The sequence below is a fragment of the Mytilus edulis genome, chromosome 2 (genome assembly GCF_963676685.1).
Source record: "Mytilus edulis chromosome 2, xbMytEdul2.2, whole genome shotgun sequence".
Taxonomy (NCBI): Eukaryota; Metazoa; Mollusca; class Bivalvia; order Mytilida; family Mytilidae; genus Mytilus; species Mytilus edulis.
In genome coordinates this window covers 102,325,168-102,345,275 of record NC_092345.1, presented here as the reverse complement: position 1 = coordinate 102,345,275, position 20,108 = coordinate 102,325,168, and the positions used below count along the sequence as shown (strand labels likewise).

Genomic DNA, 20,108 nt, shown 5'->3' with positions numbered 1-20,108 from the left:
TGTGAATACAATTGGGTAATGGATATAATTACTATGGGAGTCTGATACAATGACCTGTGAATACAATTGGGTAATGGATATAATTACTATGGGAGTCTGATACAATTACCTGTGAATACAATTGGGTAATGGATATAATTACTATGGGAGTCTGCACAAGTTTGATTTTATTGAAATAATAATAAGATTTTATGAGGTAATGGTGAAAACTGATTTTGCTGCTAGTATGTTAGATTGAAACCCCAAAGTATTTTTAGCTGATGAAGCTATTTTATTATGTATCAGCTTTTTTAATGATTTTATGACAAAAATAGGCATGTTAAATTTTTGCTAGTTGGTAACACATGAAAAAAACAACACTGTACTATATAAAAAATGCGCAAAAACTTAAACATCAACTTCATTGATTGACTGAGAATCAATAACTTATTAATAGAGTATTGGAAACATTTAAGGGCAGTTAATTAAATTATTTATGGCTTGTTAAAATTGATAGTTTTTTTTTTTTTTATGATAGTGTAACAAAACATTAATAAAATTGAGAATGGAAATGGGGAATGTGTCAAAGAGACAACAACCCGACCATAGAGCAGACAACAGCAGAAGGTCACCAACAGGTCTTCAATGCAACGAGAAATTCTTGCACCCGAAGGCGTCCTTCAGCCAGCCCCCTAAACAAATATATACTGGTTCAGTGATAATGAACACCATACTAAACTCCAAATTGTACACAAGAAACTAAAAGTTATAATAATACAAGACTAACAAAGGCCAGAGGCTCCTGACTTGGGACAGGCGCAAAAATGCGGCGGGGTTCAACATGTTTGTGAGATCTCAACCCTCCCCTATACCTCTAGCCAATGCAGAAAAGTAAACGCATAACAATACGCACATTAAAATTCAATTCAAGACAATATATTTATGCAAATATCTGTGTAAGGGAGTTTTTTGTTTTTTAACATTACATGCCAATTGTTTATGTTATGAGCAGTTATAAACATGTCACTGATTATAAATAAATATAATTATTATTTGATGTAATAAAAAGTAAGCTGAATTAAAATGATACACAAATTTGGTATTAGGATTGAATATGTGGTACATTAAAGGGAAATTCTAAGAACATTTTAGGAGTTTAATACAGTTAAACTAAGTCTATATTATAATATGTTTCTAGGTTGGAGATTTGGACACTAATTGTATACCCGTCAGTATGAATGTCATAGGATGTCCACTGAACTTCCAAATGACCGCTGCCAAACATGAACAGAAACCGGTTGTCAGGTAATCATTAATAGAGTCTAATAACTCCAATAGAATTTGAAATATTTCTAAAAGGGAGAAGTTGGGAACCACAAGTTATTTTCAATCAAATCATTCTTTTTGTGCCCCTACTACAATAGTAGAGGAGCATAATGTTTTCTGGTCTGTGCATTCGTCCATCTGTCCATCTGTCTGTCCTGCTTCAGGTTAAGGTTTTTGGTCAAGGTAGTTTTAAATGAAGTTAAAGTCCATTCAACTTGAAAAATTTAGTACACATGTTTCCTATGTTAGGATCTTTTTAACTTAAATGTCAAATTATATATTTGACCCCAATTACATGGTCCTCTGAACATAGAAAATGATAGTGCGAGTTTCAGGTTAAAGTTTTTGGTTAAAGTTTTTTGTCAAGGTAGATTTTGATTAAATTGATTTCCTATCAACTTGCAACTTAGTGCACATGTTCCTTATGATTTGTCTTTTTAATTTAAATGCCAAATTAGATTTTTGACCTGAATTTCACAGTCCACTGAACATAGAAAATGATATTGCGAGTAGGGCACCTGTGTAATATGGTCTCACAGTCCACTGAACATAGAAAATGATAGTGTGAGTAGGGCACCTGTGTAATATGGTCTCACAGTCCACTGAACATAGAAAATGATAGTGCAAGTAGGGCACCTGTGTAATATGGTCTCACAGTCCACTGAACATAGAAAATGATAGTGCAAGTAGGGCACCTGTGTAATATGGTCTAACCGTCCACTGAACATAGAAAATGATAGTGCAAGTAGGGCACCTGTGTAATATGGTCTCACCGTCCACTGAACATAGAAAATGATAGTGCAAGTAGGGCACCTGTGTAATATGGTCTCACAGTCCACTGAACATAGAAAATGATAATGCAAGTATAGGGCACCTGTGTAAAATGGTCTCACAGTCCACTGAACAAAGAAAATGATAATGCAAGTAGGGCACCTGTGTAATATGGTCACATTCTTGTTGTTAACTATGATAAAAGGTTAGTTTTAAAACATTGATCAATTAAAAAGAGCGTCAAATCATATCTGTACAGCAAACTGGTCGATGTTTCCTATAACCCTTACATCTGGGAAGCATCACTGAAAAGGTGACTGTGGAATACAAACATAATCCTTTTGGTCTATGAAACCCTTGCCAAAGTTGGGAATACATTTGCCTGTGTAGGATGTATAAGTAAACAGCTATATTGAATCTGATTTCTTGTGAAGAGAGTGCTTTGCTCACTGTTCTATAAAAAAAAACCTTGCTGTAATAACTGTTTTAGGACTCCATAGATGGCCTGTTGTAAGGCATAATTTCCTATCCGATATACACTCATTTTCCAGTGGCAGTCCAAATTTTCCCAATCTTCATCCAAGAAGGCCTCTATTTTAGGATCTACCTATTGTATTTATTGTTAATTTTGATTCATGTCCTGGACATGCATTAAATGTTTGCCACTGGACATAAAGAAACTAACAATCAATCATCTTCCTGGAGTATTCAAATATAAAGCCATATTTCAGTAAATTTATAGGATGAAATACCACTTTTACATAAATATATGATTGTTAAATACTTTTCAACAGATATTTTACTAGGTAAGATGTAGTTGTGAATTAATTGTATTTGTTTTAAAATTTGTTGTTTTTATTTACAACTTTGTTGATTTTATCAGTTCATGTCTTTTTCTAAACAAAATGAATTGTAATACATGTAGTATCTCAATAATGTCTACTTTGATACTGTCTTTTAACATATAGAAACTGACATAAAAAGAGGACTCAGAGAAAATTAGCAAAGTTCATACCATTACTTGCATAAGGATATTAGGACATCTAATAAACTAGTATAACCTTGTCATATAGAAATTTATGAAATGTAACAGCACGAAAAGTGAACTTGCATGAAAATTAATTCTACACTAATAGTTGTACAAAACATATATATTATAATAATACTGCATGCAACAATTTTTAGAGTAATTGCTTATAAATTATTTTTTAAAGAAGCCAAATTATTTATTTTATCGTCTTCATTAATTTGTTTAAGGTAAAGTTACAAACCCTATGACTCTTTGCATCATAAAACTGAAAATATCCTGGAAATAGTATTTAAAAAAGTCTCTGAACGTTTTTTTCAGCTATCAGCATTTATGAATGCTTGTATCGTCTTGACTAATTGAATTCTTGCACCTATTCCTATTGTATATTACAGATTTGGTACCCATGTGTCAGGGGTAGCACCTATAAATAGGTCTATGAGAATTAACAATATCAGCCCTTTTGGTAAGTTCATGTAAAAATCATTCATTTCTCATAAAACATGTACATTTGTTCACAAACTACACTGGCAAAAATGTCACACATGTGCATTCAGTGAATTAAACACTTTAATAGTAGTGTTCTTTAAAAAGTAGATATATGTATCCATTGTCGTCTTTTGTAAGTGCTGAAAACTAGAGTATGTGTTAGAACACATCATTGATCATCATTAAGGTGAATACTATTACAGACAATACTTGGAAATCTAAGTTTTACAGATATTCAAGTATAATCTTGAGTCTAGCTTGTTGCTTTGTAATTTTTATTAACATCCAAATTGATCATGAGAGTTGATACATTGTGCTAAAGTTCTTACATTGAACAGTTACTCAGTAAGCTGTACTTGGGTTTTCAGTGCTGTATATCTAACTTCATAAATGTTTGGGTTAAAATGCTTGAAGACATCTAAAAATTACAAATTATTGTTGCAAGTCTTGAAAACAAACAATATTTTATTCATTTTTGTCGAGCCTGTGACTTTTGTTACAGAAAGCTCGACATATAGGGTTAGTGATCCGGCGGTGGCAGCTACGGTGGCTGCGTTAGCTAACTTCTTAAAAGCGTTATATTTTAGAAGGTGGAAGACCTGGATGCTTCATACTTTGTATATGGATGCCTCATGTTACGAAGTTTCCGTCAGTCACGTGTCCAATGTCCTTCACCTCATTTTCATGGTTCAGTGACTACTTGAAAAAAAAGTTAAGACTTTTTGTAATGTTAAATTCTCTCTTACTATAAGTAATAGGATAACTATATTTGGTATGTGCCTACCTTGCAAGGTCCTCATGGCCGTCAGACAGTTTTCACTTGACCTCAACCTCATTTCATGGATCAGTGAACAAGGTTAAGTTTTGGTGGTCAAGTCCATATCTCAGATACTATAAGCAATAGGTCTTGTATATTCTGTGTATGGAAGGACTGTAAGGTGTACATGTCCAACTGGCAGGTGTCATCTGACCTTGACCTCATTTTCATGGTTCAGTGGTTATAGTTAAGTTTTTGTGTTTTGGTCTGTTTATCTTATCCTGTATGCAATAGGTCTACTATATTTGGTGTATGGAATGATTGTGAGGTGAACATGTCTAGCAGGCACATGTCATCTGACCTTGACCTCATTTTCATGGTTTAGTGGTCAAAGTTAAGTTTTTGAGTTTTGGTCTTTTTTTTCTAATACTCGGACATACAGTGTCTTATATTTAATTTTGTAGATATCCGAGTCAAGTGGGAGACATACAGTGTTTTATATTTAATTTTGTAGATATCCGAGTTGACTGGGAGACATACAGTGTTTTATATTTAATTTTGTAGATATCCGAGTCGACTGGGAGACATACAGTGTTTTATATTTAATTTTGTAGAGATCCGAGTCGACTGGGAGACGTACAGTGTTTTATATTTAATTTTGTAGATATCCGAGTCGACTGGGAGACATACAGTGTTTTATATTTAATTTTGTAGATATCCGAGTAGACTGGGAGACATACAGTGTTTTATATTTAAATTTGTAGATATCCGAGTAGACTGGGAGACATACAGTGTTTATATTTAATTTTGTAGATATCCGAGTAGACTGGGAGACATACAGTGTTTTATATTTAATTTTGTAGATATCCTAGAAGACTGGGAGACATACAGTGTTTTATATTTAATTTTGTAGATATCCAAGTAGACTGGGAGACATACAGTGTTTATATTTAATTTTGTAGATATCCTAGTAGACTGGTAGACATACAGTGTTTTATATTTAATTTTGTAGATATCCGAGTCGACTGGGAGACGTACAGTGTTTTATATTTAATTTTGTAGATATCTGAGTAGACTGGGAGACATACAGTGTTTTATATTTAATTTTGTAGATATCCGAGTCGACTGTGAGACATACAGTGTTTTATATTTAATTTTGTAGATATCTGAGTAGACTGGGAGACATACAGTGTTTTATATTTAATTTTGTAGATATCCGAGTCGACTGGGAGACGTACAATATTGTTGATGAAGACAACAAGATATTGGATGTAATGGTTGCCTTTGGTAATGCTTTCCCACCCAGAGATACCAAGGGAACAGAAATTATACCACCATGGCAAAGTAGGTTGAAAGAAAAATCACTATTTGAATTTAATTGTAGAACAATTTCAATATAATATAACACTAGAACATTCACCCAAAAACAATGCAAAATATATTTCAGTATAAATTAAATTTGTATGAAACTTTAATTAGCAAAACAATTTGCACCATGTTTCAGAAGAATGTATAAATTATGGTAATCAAGAGTTATCAGTAATATTTATTTTATATGCACTCCCATAAACATTTACCTGTGCACATTCTCAGCCTAAAAAACTTGCTTCATTTATAATGTAGAACTTTGATTTAGATTTGAAGTCACCTTTACCATTTCTGAAGGTTAATTTAAAGATAGATGAAGTGTTTCCTGCACAAATCCTTTGTAGTTTAGTTTATTGCTGTTATTACTGCATATTTACATTATAATAATCTATAACAGGTGAAGAGGAAACGGGTAAGAATGTTATTGCCAAAGAAATCATTTCATCTTTTGCATGCCTCCACAAGCTTTACCTGGAATCATTACACGATCTGGTTCCCTGTTGGATATCATGATAGGTTAAGTCTGGAACTGAAAAGAAATTTTAACAAATAGAAAACCTAAATAGCAGTATATTTGCATATTGGTAACCTTAGCTCAGGGGTGACTTGTTTCATAGTTCTCTTCTAATTTGTGTCTCATATGATAGTTTTGATTCTCACATTTACAAAATTTAGTAAGTACTGAAAATGATTGAGAAAGTACTTTTTCACCTTATAGTTTTTGGATTATATTTAGCGTTAGATCAGACTATCCAGTAAGGGAACCAGGGTGTTTTCATTATTCACTTTTATGCATGATATCAGATTTGGCTCACTGTGTGAGATGTTTTCAGCACGTGCAAGAGATGCTTTAATTTTCACATTTGAGATATAAATCACTATAACATTTTAGGATAATTATTTGTGAGATTTTCTGTAACAAGAGTAAATAAGCCTCAGATGTCAGTGGCAGACATTAAGCCCCACAGATGGCAGACATTAAGCCTCAGATGTCAGTGGCAGACATTAAGCCTCAGATGTCAGTTGCAGACATTAAGCCTCAGATGTCAGTTGCAGACATTAAGCCTCAGATGTCAGTGACAGACATTAATTAAGCCTCAGATGTCAGTTGCAGACATTAAGCCTCAGATGTCAGTTGCAGACATTAAGCCTCAGATGTCAGTGGCAGACATTAAGCCTCAGATGTCAGTGGCAGACGTTAAGCCTCAGATGTCAGTTGAAGACATTAAGCCCCTCAGATGTCAGTTGCAGACATTAAGCCTCAGATGGCAGACATTAAGCCTCAAATGTCAGTGGCAGACATTAAGCCTCAAATGTCAGTGGCAGACATCAAGCCTCAGATGGTAGACATCAAGCCTCAGATGGCAGACATTAAGCCTCAGATGTCAGTGGCAGACATTAAACCTCAAATGTCAGTGGCAGACATCAAGCCTCAGATGGCAGACATCAAGCCTCAGATGTCAGTTGCAGACATTAAGCCTCAGATGCCAGTTGCAGACATTAAGCCTCAGATGTCAGTGGCAGACATTAAGCCTCAGAAGTCAGTGTCAGTCTTTAGACCCAGATTTTAGTGGCAGACATTAAGCCTCAGAAGTTAGTGGCAGGCTTTAGCCTCAGATGTTAGTGGCAGACATTTAGTCATGCATGTCTGAAGCAGATAAAAGCCTGTAGTTCAGGATTCCATCTTTTTCATTCCTTATTCTTTTGATATTCTATATAAGCCTCTTTGTTAGTGTAAATTTCATTTAGAATTCCAATAAGATAAATATTCTTTTTACATATAATCTAGATTCTCTTCTTTATGTCTCTCGTCAAGATTATACATATTTACTATTTACTTTTACAAGATCAATTCTATTATAAAATGGCTTTCATGTTATTATCTAAATAAATTTTACCAGCTACAAGAAAATAAAAATAAATGCTGTTAATTTCTTAAAGCTAGATTTGCTTAAATACAGAGCTCTATTTTGAAAGTTTGTGAATATTTTATTTGCTTATTTCATAAAAAAGAATTCAGAAATTTGGTTTTAAAACTGCCACATGAGAAAAAAAATTTCTGCATCTGTGAACTTTGATGATTGTATATTTAAGCTTTTAAAGGAAATCCATGAAGATAACTAATAATAAAATACAAAATGATAACCTTGATAACTAAATAAAGTTGAACCTCTTATTTTAAAATTTTAATGTACTATATATTAAGAAAGTTGCCCGATTTGAAAATTTTAATTTTTTTAGGACTTAATAAAAAAATAAACTCATTGCAAAGATTGTTGATTGTGTTTATCTATTCATTACCAACATATAATTATCTATGAAGATGATATAAAAAGAAGCTTATGTCATAATAAAACTCCATTATTTATAAAGTATGGTACATGTTTATAAAGGAGGAGAGAAGTGGAGTATATTTAAATGAGGCAAAAAATCGAGAATGAAAAGTCTGGTAGAAGATATTAGCTTACATCAGGGGATTTAAACCATATAGTACCCTAAACCCCATAGCAACTTTTTGGATATACCATATCGTTAACCAAACTTTAAATCTAACCATAGATCTACCATTATGCCCTTCTTAAACCTCAACATAACTAATCTAATACATGTACTTAATTGTATGAAAAATAAAGGGTTCTTCATAGTCAGCAAATGTTTTAAAATAAAATATTAGAGAACTACATATGGCCCAACAATGTGCAGATGCTTATAACATGCACAAAGTAAGCTTTAAGTAATTACAAATAATAATTCTGTATTGTGATGCATTTCGAGAAATTCCCTGGGAAAATGCATGGTTGATGCTATTCGATGAAATACTTGTACCTGGTACTAGAAGGTGATTATTCCATTCAGCAATGACTTTAGAATCAAGTATCAATTACTTATAATTTAAAAACAAATGAGAGTGAAATATTTTATAACACATAACCATGTAGAAGAATTGAATAGGGAGTGGGGTTGGTTATTTTCAGTATATTCTAATTATTATTCATGGCTTTTCAATTTTAGCATATTTTTAGTATAAAGAAATCTTTAATCTGACTTGAGTTTCCAATCAATGACAATATGAGTTTTATGTTGTGTGTTTGTAGCTCCTGAACCTATCAAGAGAATGCCAACGGATATGATACCAGACACTGCTGATTCTTCTCCATTAGTCAGCAGAGGGCACTCCAAATACTCACTACGTTCTCAACCATACATTGAACTTGAAGAAGACTCAGACTCGGAAGAGGAAGAGGTAGAGCTAGAGGTCAAGGAGGAAGAAAACAGACTTAAAGTAGTGTCCCTGTTCTACAGAGCTCACGAAGGGGAACCAGCTCAAGAACCTTACAACATAAAAGCTAAACAACTGGTAGGTTCACATTTATTAGTGTATTGTCCCTTCAGTTGAAGGCAGAAAAGCAATGTTCTAACTAAAGGATAGTTTCATGCATATTAAATGTAGTCTGTCTGGACTCAGTAATAGATACCAATATCTCAGATATAAATGTTCAATTACTCATAAACTGTTCAGGAAATAGTTTGAAGTTGTTGACTGTTACAACAATCTTTAAAAATTAATATAAAATTGAATAATCTCAAGAAGACCCTTTGTAAATAGAAACGAATTTATTGTGGTAAATTGTTGATAATTTTAAACTGAATTTAATTGCAAATAAGATTATATGATAAATGTTGTATGATTTGAATTTAGTAAAGATAATGTACATTTATGAAGAAGCCATTATGGGTATATGTTAATGATGACAACATGGTGTCACAAAAAAACTCAGACATATTTAGGTCAACACAATCTTAAACAATTGACAAGTATCTAAACAGTTTGTCAATTTCTAAATTGCTTAAGGTCTCAGTAATTTTCACCAGATATGAAGATTAATTTATTATTGTAATTTTATACTACAGGTTATCCCAGCTAGAGGATTCTCCAATGTTAACATCACGTTTACACCACTACCAACAGAAATAGTCACACAGGAGATGGACTGTGAAGGATATGCCATTGCCCATATGAGTTTGGATAAGGTACGAAGGATTCTAAATTATCTATTAAGATGACATACATATAGAAATCATAACATAAAGTATCTCCTATCTTTACTATAGACATAGACATGATACATACTATCTTATGAAGCCAACCAAACAATGGATATAATCAGCATCTTTGGAAGTAGAAAATAAATAAATTTGAAATTAGATCGTATTAAGTGTGAGGCCAATTATTATTAAGATTCAAGAAAAATACTGGATTCAAAATTTTAAACAACGGAACATTTTTGATTTGATGTATCTTTCAACAATCCTACATATCCTTTTATAAATTACCAATATAATTTCTTTTGTATTCAGATTGTTTGAAATGAATGTTTTGTGTTGTGTATAGCAGTGCTTATCTACTCCTAATTATTTTGATTTATCAGTTTTAATATTGGTATATATTTGTAGAATCCTGATGTTGAAAATAAAGTAACAAGAAAACAGGGATATGAAGTTAATCCTCTCCATCTAGATATGGCTGCTCATCTTAAACCTGCATTGTGAGTCAAATGTTATATACCATAAACCAACTAACTTTCACAGATACTTCTTATAGTGTCGTACTCTTTCTTGTCCACTTTCCAGCGACTTATATTTAGGATTTTCTAGGTAAATAAGGAATAAAAATATAGTTGACAGTACAACCTAATGAAAATGAGTGACCTCTCTTTATAAAGCAATTTCAGAACAAAAAATATTTCTACATTTAAACATTTAAATAATGACATATAAATATTTTAACCATATGATATTTCTATAAATAAGTTTCAAAAGATAAAAGAAATATTGAAGTCATTATTTGAACCAAAAAATTGTGATAAAAAGTAGTATGATAAAAGTACTGGGAACTATTCTATTGTAAAATAGCTTATGTCATATGGAATTAATTGTTGATTGGCAGTAAAAGTTTGGATTGTTTATTTCAGATTAAGTATGGAATGCATGGATGAGGAGGGTATGAGATACAGATCTGCTATGAGTGATCTAATGTTGGACAGTCAAGGAAATGTAAGTTTGTTTTTACAAGCATCATAACATTTTTCTAAAGATCCATTTTAGATTCCGTTTGTATATTATTTCAACCAAAAACTGAAGTTCATTTCCCTCTTTTTGTCTTTTTTATGGCCCTGCAACGAAGTTTTTTTTTCTATACGCCTTCAAATTTTGAGTTGATTTTTGATATGTGAGACTACCATCATGTTTATGTCCACATGTTTGTTGAAATTACAGTATTTCAATTTTTTAAGACGGGGCCATTTGTGTTGTTTTGACACATCTAGTTTCTTTTAAGTAATTGAATTAATAGATTATTTTCATAACCACCAAAATCAAGGTCTCTCATCTTTTATGTGTATTTATTTTTAGACATTTACCTCAAATGTATAAGTTGATTGACAAACATTCTATTTGTAGACACATTCTGAGAGTTTCCGAGTAATGGGAGCTATATTGTCTAACCATACAGAGAGTCCCCTTGCCTTCAGACTGATATCAAAACCTCCATTCTTATTAGTGGATTTAGATCCATCAACAAACAGAGAAGAATTAACTAAAGCTTATGTTACAGAGTTCCAGACGTTAAAACCACAACATAATCTTCCAGTAAGTAGTTAAAGGTATAGAATTCTTTAGAAAAATATAAGGAAAAGAATTAGCAATCTGAGATAAATATGATTATCTGAAATTGAACTGTTTACACATACATTTTATATTACAAGGAGAGAGTAGTTGCATTCTGTTAGACTCTATAATAGTATTATTTTATTTATCAAAGTTTAGATGCACCAAATTTATATCTGTAAAATATTGTTATTTATTCTAAAAATTAATTATTGTAGGTAAAGATAGCATTTCAAACAACCACAGACTTACTTAAATACCTAAATGACTCGGACTTTGATAACATTACCTTGAGAGAACAGGATGGTAAAAAGATTGACATTAAAGATGATCTTGTTGTAGAGTTCAACAATGGAACAACACAGGTAACTTATCTTATTGACAAACGTATTTCCATGTCTGGACACTTTTTTTTGTACATCTTGATTGTGGCATCTGTGTACTATGGATACATTCTTGTTTTTTCTATGTATGATTTACTGCTGGATTTTTAACATAAAACAATCTGGATAAGTTTGAAGGGCTTGGAAATAATTAAAAAAATTTCTGAAACCAATTACTATAGTTTATATCTATATTGTTTGTTTTTATGCTTGATTAATTGCTTCAAATTGAAATGTTGTTTTTCTTTAGAAACTACCACTGTATGCTACCCTATCAGTACCTCAGATGGAGCTATCTAAAGAATCCCTGGACTTTGGTGTCTGTTTAGTAGGACAGAGACGGGAGCTACAACTGACCATATCTAACAAGACAGCTTCTCATTGTCACTGGAGAGTTTATCAAGGTAAATATGTCTTTATTATTTCTTTTATGTTTTGGTTCGTTTTACTCTGAGTTTATAATTGACAATCTTAGTTCATATAGTGTTTCACTTATGTCAATACTGTGGATTCATTATTATTTGGTGGATACCAATTTTTGTGGATTTCATGGGTATAGGCGAACCACGAAATTAAATGTTCAACGAATAATAAATTTTCAATAGGCTTGTATGCAGACTTTGGCGAAACCACAAATTTAAATATCCGCGAACATAATAGTGTTCCTTAATCCATGAAAATTGGTACCCACGAAAATACATGAATCACAGTAAACATTTTTGAACAATGATTTTATTATATATAGCAAAAGGAAACTTTTCCAATTGTTTTTTTTTTTTTTTTTTTTTACAGAGAGCACATACGACAGCAGCACTATTGATAGGTTCTCCATTGAACCGACAGAAGGATATTTAGAGGCTCACATTACCCATGTCTCAGACAGTAAATCTCTGCTAAAAGTCTACTTCACTGCAAAGTTAGTATATATATTTGTTGTCAGAATGTATTTGTTTTTACGTTTTTTTGTTGTTTTGAGTAAGTAAGAACAATTATCCAGCAAATGTTGTTTTAAGAAATTTTCAAAAACTTTTCATATAGTTACTGTTAGCAAATGAAATTCATTTACACCTATACAAACATTCATGTGATAGGAATACCAATAGAAGAAAAAAATCCTTCATATAACAGACCCTGTTCCTTATCAAATTTTTCTTTCTTGAGACTGTCGAAGATTGTTAAAATATTAAAAAAGTTGATGTTTTTTATATGTACAAAAAACAAAGTTTCATCTCAGTCCATGAAACTTTTAAAACAGGCATTAAGTTATGATATTGTTATCACACACTTTGAACATTGACACTTATAGATCTAGAATAAAAGTTTTATCATTGTTTTGAAGTATTTATTCTCAGTCTAACACATTACACAAGATTTCATTAGGAACCTTTGGTTTGACCTTTGCTTTGATATAGGTATACCATTAGGAACCTTTGGTTTGATATAGGTATATCATTAGGAACCTTTGGTTTGATATAGGTATATCATTAGGAACCTTTGATTTGATATAGGTATATCATTAGGAACCTTTGGTTTGATATAGGTATATCATTAGGAACCTTTGGTTTGATATAGGTATATCATTATTAACCTTAGGTTTGATATAGGTATATCATTAGGAACCTTTGGTTTGATAGGTATATCATTAGGGTATATCATTAGGAACCTGTGGTTTGATGTAGGTATATCATTAGGAACCTGTGGTTTGATATAGGTATATCATTATTAACCTTAGGTTTGATATAAGTATATCATTAGGAACCTTTGATTTGATATAGGTATATCATTAGGAACCTTTGGTTTGATATAGGTATATCATTAGGAACCTTTGGTTTGATATAGGTATATCATTAGGAACATTTGATTTGATATAGGTATATCATTAGGAACCTTTGGTTTGATATAGGTATATCATTAGGAACCTTTGGTTTGATATAGGTATATCATTAGGAACCATTGGTTTGATATAGGTATATCATTATTAACCTTAGGTTTGATATAGGTATATCATTAGGAACCTTTGGTTTGATAGGTATATCATTAGGGTATATCATTAGGAACCTGTGGTTTGATGTAGGTATATCATTAGGAACCTGTGGTTTGATATAGGTATATCATTATTAACCTTAGGTTTGATATAAGTATATCATTAGGAACCTTTGGTTTGATATAGGTATATCATTAGGAACCTTTGGTTTGATATAGGTATATCATTATTAACCTTAGGTTTGATATAGGTATATCATTAGGAACCTTTGGTTTGATAGGTATATCATTAGGGTATATCATTAGGAACCTGTGGTTTGATGTAGGTATATCATTAGGAACCTGTGGTTTGATATAGGTATATCATTATTAACCTTAGGTTTGATATAAGTATATCATTAGGAACCTTTGATTTGATATAGGTATATCATTAGGAACCTTTGGTTTGATAGGTATATCATTAGGAACCTTTGGTTTGATATAGGTATATCATTAGGAACCTTTGGTTTGATATAGGTATATCATTATTAACCTTAGGTTTGATATAGGTATATCATTAGGAACCTTTGATTTGATATAGGTATATCATTAGGAACCTTTGGTTTGATAGGTATATCATTAGGAACCTTTGATTTGATATAGGTATATCATTAGGAACCTGTGGTTTGATGTAGGTATATCATTAGGAACCTTTGATTTGATAGTTATATCATTAGGAACCTTTGGTTTGATATAGGTATATCATTAGGAACCTTTGATTTGATATAGATATATCATTAAGAACCATAGGTTTGATATAGGTATATCATTAGGAACCTTTGGTTTGATATAAGTATATCATTAGGAACCTTTGGTTTGATATAGGTATATCATTAGGAACCTTTGGTTTGATATAGGTATATCATTAGGAACCTTTGGTTTGAAATAGGTATATCATTAGGAACCTTTGGTTTGATATAAGTATATCATTAGGAACCTTTGGTTTGATATAAGTATATCATTAGGAACCTTTGATTTGATATAGGTATATCATTAGGAACCTTTGGTTTGATATAGGTATATCATTAGGAACCTTTGGTTTGATAGGTATATCATTAGGGTATATCATTAAGAACCGTAGGTTTGATATAGGTATATCATTAGGAACCTTTGATTTGATATAGGTATATCATTAGGAACCTTTGGTTTGATAGGTATATCATTAGGAACCTTTGGTTTGATATAAGTATATCATTAGGAACCTTTGGTTTGATATAGGTATATCATTAGGAACCTTTGGTTTGATATAGGTATATCATTAGGAACCTTTGGTTTGATATAGGTATATCATTAGGAACCTTTGATTTGATATTGATATAAGTATATCATTAGGAACCTTTGGTTTGATATAAGTATATCATTAGGAACCTTTGATTTGATATAGGTATATCATTAGGAACCTTTGGTTTGATATAGGTATATCATTAGGAACCTTTGGTTTGATATAGGTATACCATTAGGAACCTTTGGTTTGATATAGGTATATCATTAGGAACCTTTGGTTTGATATAAGTATATCATTAGGAACCTTTGATTTGATATAGGTATATCATTAGGAACCTTTGGTTTGATATAGTTATATCATTAGGAACCTTTGATTTGATATAGGTATATCATTAGGAACCTTTGGTTTGATATAGGTATATCATTAGGAACCTTTGGTTTGATATAAGTATATCATTAGGAACCTTTGGTTTGATATAGGTATATCATTAGGAACCTTTGGTTTGATATAGGTATACCATTAGGAACTTTTGGTTTGATATAGGTATATCATTAGGAACCTTTGGTTTGATATAGGTATATCATTAGGAACCTTTGATTTGATATAGGTATATCATTAGGAACCTTTGGTTTGATATAGGTATATCATTAGGAACCTTTGGTTTGATATAGGTATATCATTAGGAACCTTTGGTTTGATATAAGTATATCATTAGGAACCTTTGATTTGATATAGGTATATCATTAGGAACCTTTGGTTTGATATAAGTATATCATTAGGAACCTTTGATTTGATATAGGTATATCATTAGGAACCTGTGGTTTGGTGTAGGTATATCATTAGGAACCTGTGGTTTGATATAGGTATATCATTAGGAACCTTTGGTTTGATATAGGTATATCATTAGGAACCTTTGATTTGATATAGGTATATCATTAGGAACCTTTGGTTTGATATAGGTATGTCATTAGGAACCTGTGGTTTGATATAGGTATATCATTAGGAACCTTTGGTTTGATATAGGTATATCATTAATACCTTTGGTTTGATTTAGGTATATCATTAGGAACCTTTGGTTTGATATAGGTATATCATTAGGAACCTTTGGTTTGATATAGGTATATCATTAGGAACCTTTGGTTTGATTTAGGTATATAAATTGTTTATAAAGCAGGCATTGCAGGATTACTTTGACTTGAATGTAACTTTTTGTTCTCCACTTTTTTGCAGTTTTGACTTAAATGCAATTTGCTTTATCAAACTTTATTGTTCATCTGAAATGTTTTGCCATGTTAAAATAACAACAATCAATTTTGTTTGTCTGGTCATCAATCTTAACCAACTACTGTAGAAAACCAGAAACATTTCATGAAAGTGGAAGGTGATAATATAAAGCATACCTTCAATTCTATGATTTTTAATTTCACCTCATTGCTGATATGAAAACGTTGCTTCAAATTTCTATTCATATTTTTATTGTAAAGAGATATTCATAGGGTGTTGAATTTTTTTGTTTGAAATTATGTTTTCAAATTATTTCATCTAAAATGGTGTTTTTTTTGCATATTTCAAAGCTTTCTTTAAATTAATATTTAAAATATTTTGTTAAATATACTATAAACGTCAATATGTTCTCACAAGGTAATGTAAAAGGAGATAAGATCAATATTTCAAAATCAATCAGTTTAGATTATCTCCCGTGGTATTGTATTCTCACATATTTAACTGGATATCACATTTAATTCAAATGAATGATTAATTCTTAATAATGTAGAAGATTTTAAATAGTATGAAAGCTTAGTTGAGACATTTCTTTCTAAATAAATTTGCTATCACTCACCTTTTGAATAACTCTTTACAAAGAAGTGAATTGAAAACTTTTCTTTATCACATTTTTGAAAATGATTCTATAGGTAACCTCGATTTAACCCAGAATATGATGAAATTAAGCTGTTGAATAATTGTTTCTTTATTATGATTTATTTTTTTCCAGGCATTCTGAGCATTATGAATCTGTATTTGTTTTCCGTGGAAACCTTGGTGAAGAATCACGTAAATTGTTTATCAGAGGCACTGGATCTTATGATGAGAAACATGAAGCCATTTTGAATGTGTGAACATTGACTGTCATGTGACTAAATTCTAGAGATGATATATATGTATGAGTATTTATATGATACATTATTTTTTATGGAGGGATTCTCTCAAACCTAATTATATTTGTTCATGTTAACACTGCTTATGCAAAAGTTTAAATGCCTTTTTTCATACTAGCATCATTAAAGGTCAAAGCTTGCATGAGCAAGATAGTATATTTTTAACTTTTGATAAACAGTTTATTTTCTTAAATTTTAAATCAGCATTTGTCTGAAATTCAATGATAAAATTTTGAATTTTAATAATATAGTTGGGAAATACAGCTCTTACAAAAATCAAGATGATAATGCAATTCATCTATTTTTGTAAATTCTATTTGGCAATAACTCTCTGGTGAATACTTTCTCTTATCCTAAGAACTAAAAACTGATCATAATTGATCTGTTCAAAATTATTCTCCAGACTGGAAATTTTCGAACAAATCGTTTGATTTCTAATGTTTTTTTAAAATAATTTCCTGAAAAAATTTGAAATAATCTATATTATTTAACTCTGAAGGAGTGAAATGAACATAATTACAGTGCGTTTTGTGTTTTTTAACCACTGTTAAGTATGCTATAATACTTGTTGTTTCACATAATAATGAAATTTGTTATTATATAATACATTCCGTCCTTTTATTTTATATTTTGTCATGTTTCTCTTGGAAACTTTTGTATTTTAGGAACATGTTTTTTTGTAATTGCTAGCAGTCAGCAGGGATGAGGAACTTGCCTTCCCTTTTGTAGTTTTGTTTCTATCTAGACTCTCTTGTAATAACTTGGAGTCAATTTCACCAAAAACCTTATTACTAAGATTGATCATAATTATACTGAATTGTTCATGATCGATCAATCTAAGTCTTAAGTATTTTTGTGAAACCCACTCTTGGTTACTAGTGTATAAATAAGTGTCATATGATTGCTGTATTTAAATTATACCTACTTTGATGAATTACACTGAAGAGCGATAAATGTAAAACTAAGTTAATCTAATTTTTAATTTAAGGTAGCACAATACAAAGATTTTTTCACTCCCAATCAGACAACTTTAAACTGATGTAATTCATTTCATCCTTCTTTATATTTTATAAATGAGGTACCAAAAGAAAGAAGAAAGATTAATTCTTTCAAATTGTGATAATTTCATGATGACATAATTATTACATAATTAATTATTATGTAATTAGTTGCTATATTGTGATGTCCACACTTGAATGAATTTAGCGTCTTTGTTCTTCATAGCATCCCAAAATATTTTATAGATTCTTGTACAACACAGCTTGACCTCCAAAACTGTGTCTCAGATTTCTAAAAACATCAATAGAACAAATTTTATACCCAATTGAATTTAGTGGTCTCTTATGAATTGATGTTGCAAACTTCATTGAAGATTTATGAGAGAATGAAATACAATAGGAAAAATCTGAGACACAGTTTTGGAGGTCAAACTGTGTTGTGCAAGAATCTATAAAGTATTTTGGGACGCTATGAGTAACAAAGAAGCTAAATTCATTCAAGTATGGACATCACAATATGGCAAATAATTACATAACAATTAATTATGTAATAATTATGTCATAATGAAATTATCACAATTTGAAAGATTAATCCTTCTTCTTTCTTTTGGTACCTCATTTATAAAATTTAAAGAAAGATGAGTGGAATTACATCAGTTTAAAGATGTCTGATTGGGGATGAAAAATCTTTGTATTGTGCTACCTTAAGTTTGTTATTGTGTTGAAATGGTTAAAATTCAGGACAATTAGCCAAGAAAAGTCACATTACTTAGGTTTTTAGTTATAGTTACTGTATTAATTTTAAACAAAGTAGTACAAAATAAATGTGAAGTCAGCATAATGGTAGCATCACAAGTAAGCTAGCATTTATCTTTGAGATCTCACCAAGTTCTTCAAAGTCTCATCACTTCTCTCTAGTATCAGGCTTTATGTGTACATTATTGGAATGTGTTATCAAGTCCTAAATTTTAAGTATTTCTATATTTGTTAAATCAAAAGAAAGTTACCAGTTTTATGTGATGATAAGAATTAAAACCATATTTATAATTTGAGAACTGTGATATTAAAAATTATTGCATCATTGAGTTGTTTTGTCTTTTTTAACAAATATTCCTTTTTAAATGCTGCTGAAAAGTCCATAGTTTTCTGTTTTTAAATGTGATTTGTTCTTTTTAGTACACATTTATATGTACTTTAACTATTTTAATTGATTTGTGCTAAGAGCTATTGTCAATAAAATAAAGTTAACGGTACTAATTTTCTTGCACCAGATGCGCATTTCGACAATACATGTCTCTTCAGTGATGCTTGTGGCACAAATATTTGAAATCCAAAGCTTATATAAAAGATGAAGAGCTATAATCCAAAAGGTCCAAAAAGTGTAGCCAAATCCGTGAAAGGAATCAGAGCTTTGCATGAGGGAGATACATTTCTTAATTTATAATAATTTCTATCATTTTGTAACAGTTTCTTTCAGAAATTTGAGCCTCTAAGAGACTCTTGAATTTTAAAAAGTTGAAATAGGATGAACGGATTATATAAACCGGAGTGAAAATATAATACAAGCCCAAACAGAATAAATATAAATAAGTCTAAATTGAAAACAACGTTCAAACCTATGATTGCATTGGATAAAAACAGCAATTTTTATAAGTGTGACTGTAAAACAAACTTCGTTGTAGAGGGGTCTACATACAGCAAAACCAAAATATATATATAGAAGATCAAAACTGCAGGGTAGTATCTTCAGGTTGTCGATTATAGATTAAAAACTAGATGTGTCAAAGCGACCTGAAGGCACTGTTTTAAAAATTGAAAAATCTGCAACTTCAATAAAACATGCAGACACAAACATGATGGTAGTCTCACATATCAGAAAACAGCTCAAAATCTGGAGGCGTATAGAAAAAAAGTCTCTTAACTGTGATTTTCAATAATTT

At 31.0% G+C, this 20,108-nt stretch overlaps 1 protein-coding gene across 3 annotated transcripts in view; it reads left to right on the top strand.

The window, feature by feature from the left end:
* The window catches only part of LOC139513705 (deleted in lung and esophageal cancer protein 1-like), a 56,317-nt gene extending 37,068 nt beyond the window's left edge, over nt 1–19,249 (top strand). For 2 of the 3 annotated variants that reach the window (XM_071302452.1, XM_071302451.1), the window contains 13 exons: nt 1,178–1,284; nt 3,499–3,569; nt 5,562–5,693; nt 8,813–9,075; nt 9,630–9,749; nt 10,173–10,264; nt 10,691–10,772; nt 11,178–11,366; nt 11,603–11,749; nt 12,018–12,171; nt 12,560–12,683; nt 17,008–18,158; nt 18,878–19,249. In XM_071302452.1, the coding sequence (XP_071158553.1) occupies nt 1,178–1,284; nt 3,499–3,569; nt 5,562–5,693; nt 8,813–9,075; nt 9,630–9,749; nt 10,173–10,264; nt 10,691–10,772; nt 11,178–11,366; nt 11,603–11,749; nt 12,018–12,171; nt 12,560–12,683; nt 17,008–17,131 (1,605 nt within the window). In that variant the 3' untranslated portion in view covers nt 17,132–18,158; nt 18,878–19,249. Of the gene's footprint in view, nt 1–1,177; nt 1,285–2,870; nt 2,883–3,498; nt 3,570–5,561; nt 5,694–6,114; nt 6,130–8,812; nt 9,076–9,629; nt 9,750–10,172; nt 10,265–10,690; nt 10,773–11,177; nt 11,367–11,602; nt 11,750–12,017; nt 12,172–12,559; nt 12,684–17,007; nt 18,159–18,877 lie in introns of all 3 variants that reach the window. The other variant, XM_071302450.1, reaches the window with a different exon arrangement.
* Nucleotides 19,250–20,108: the final 859 nt, after the last annotated feature.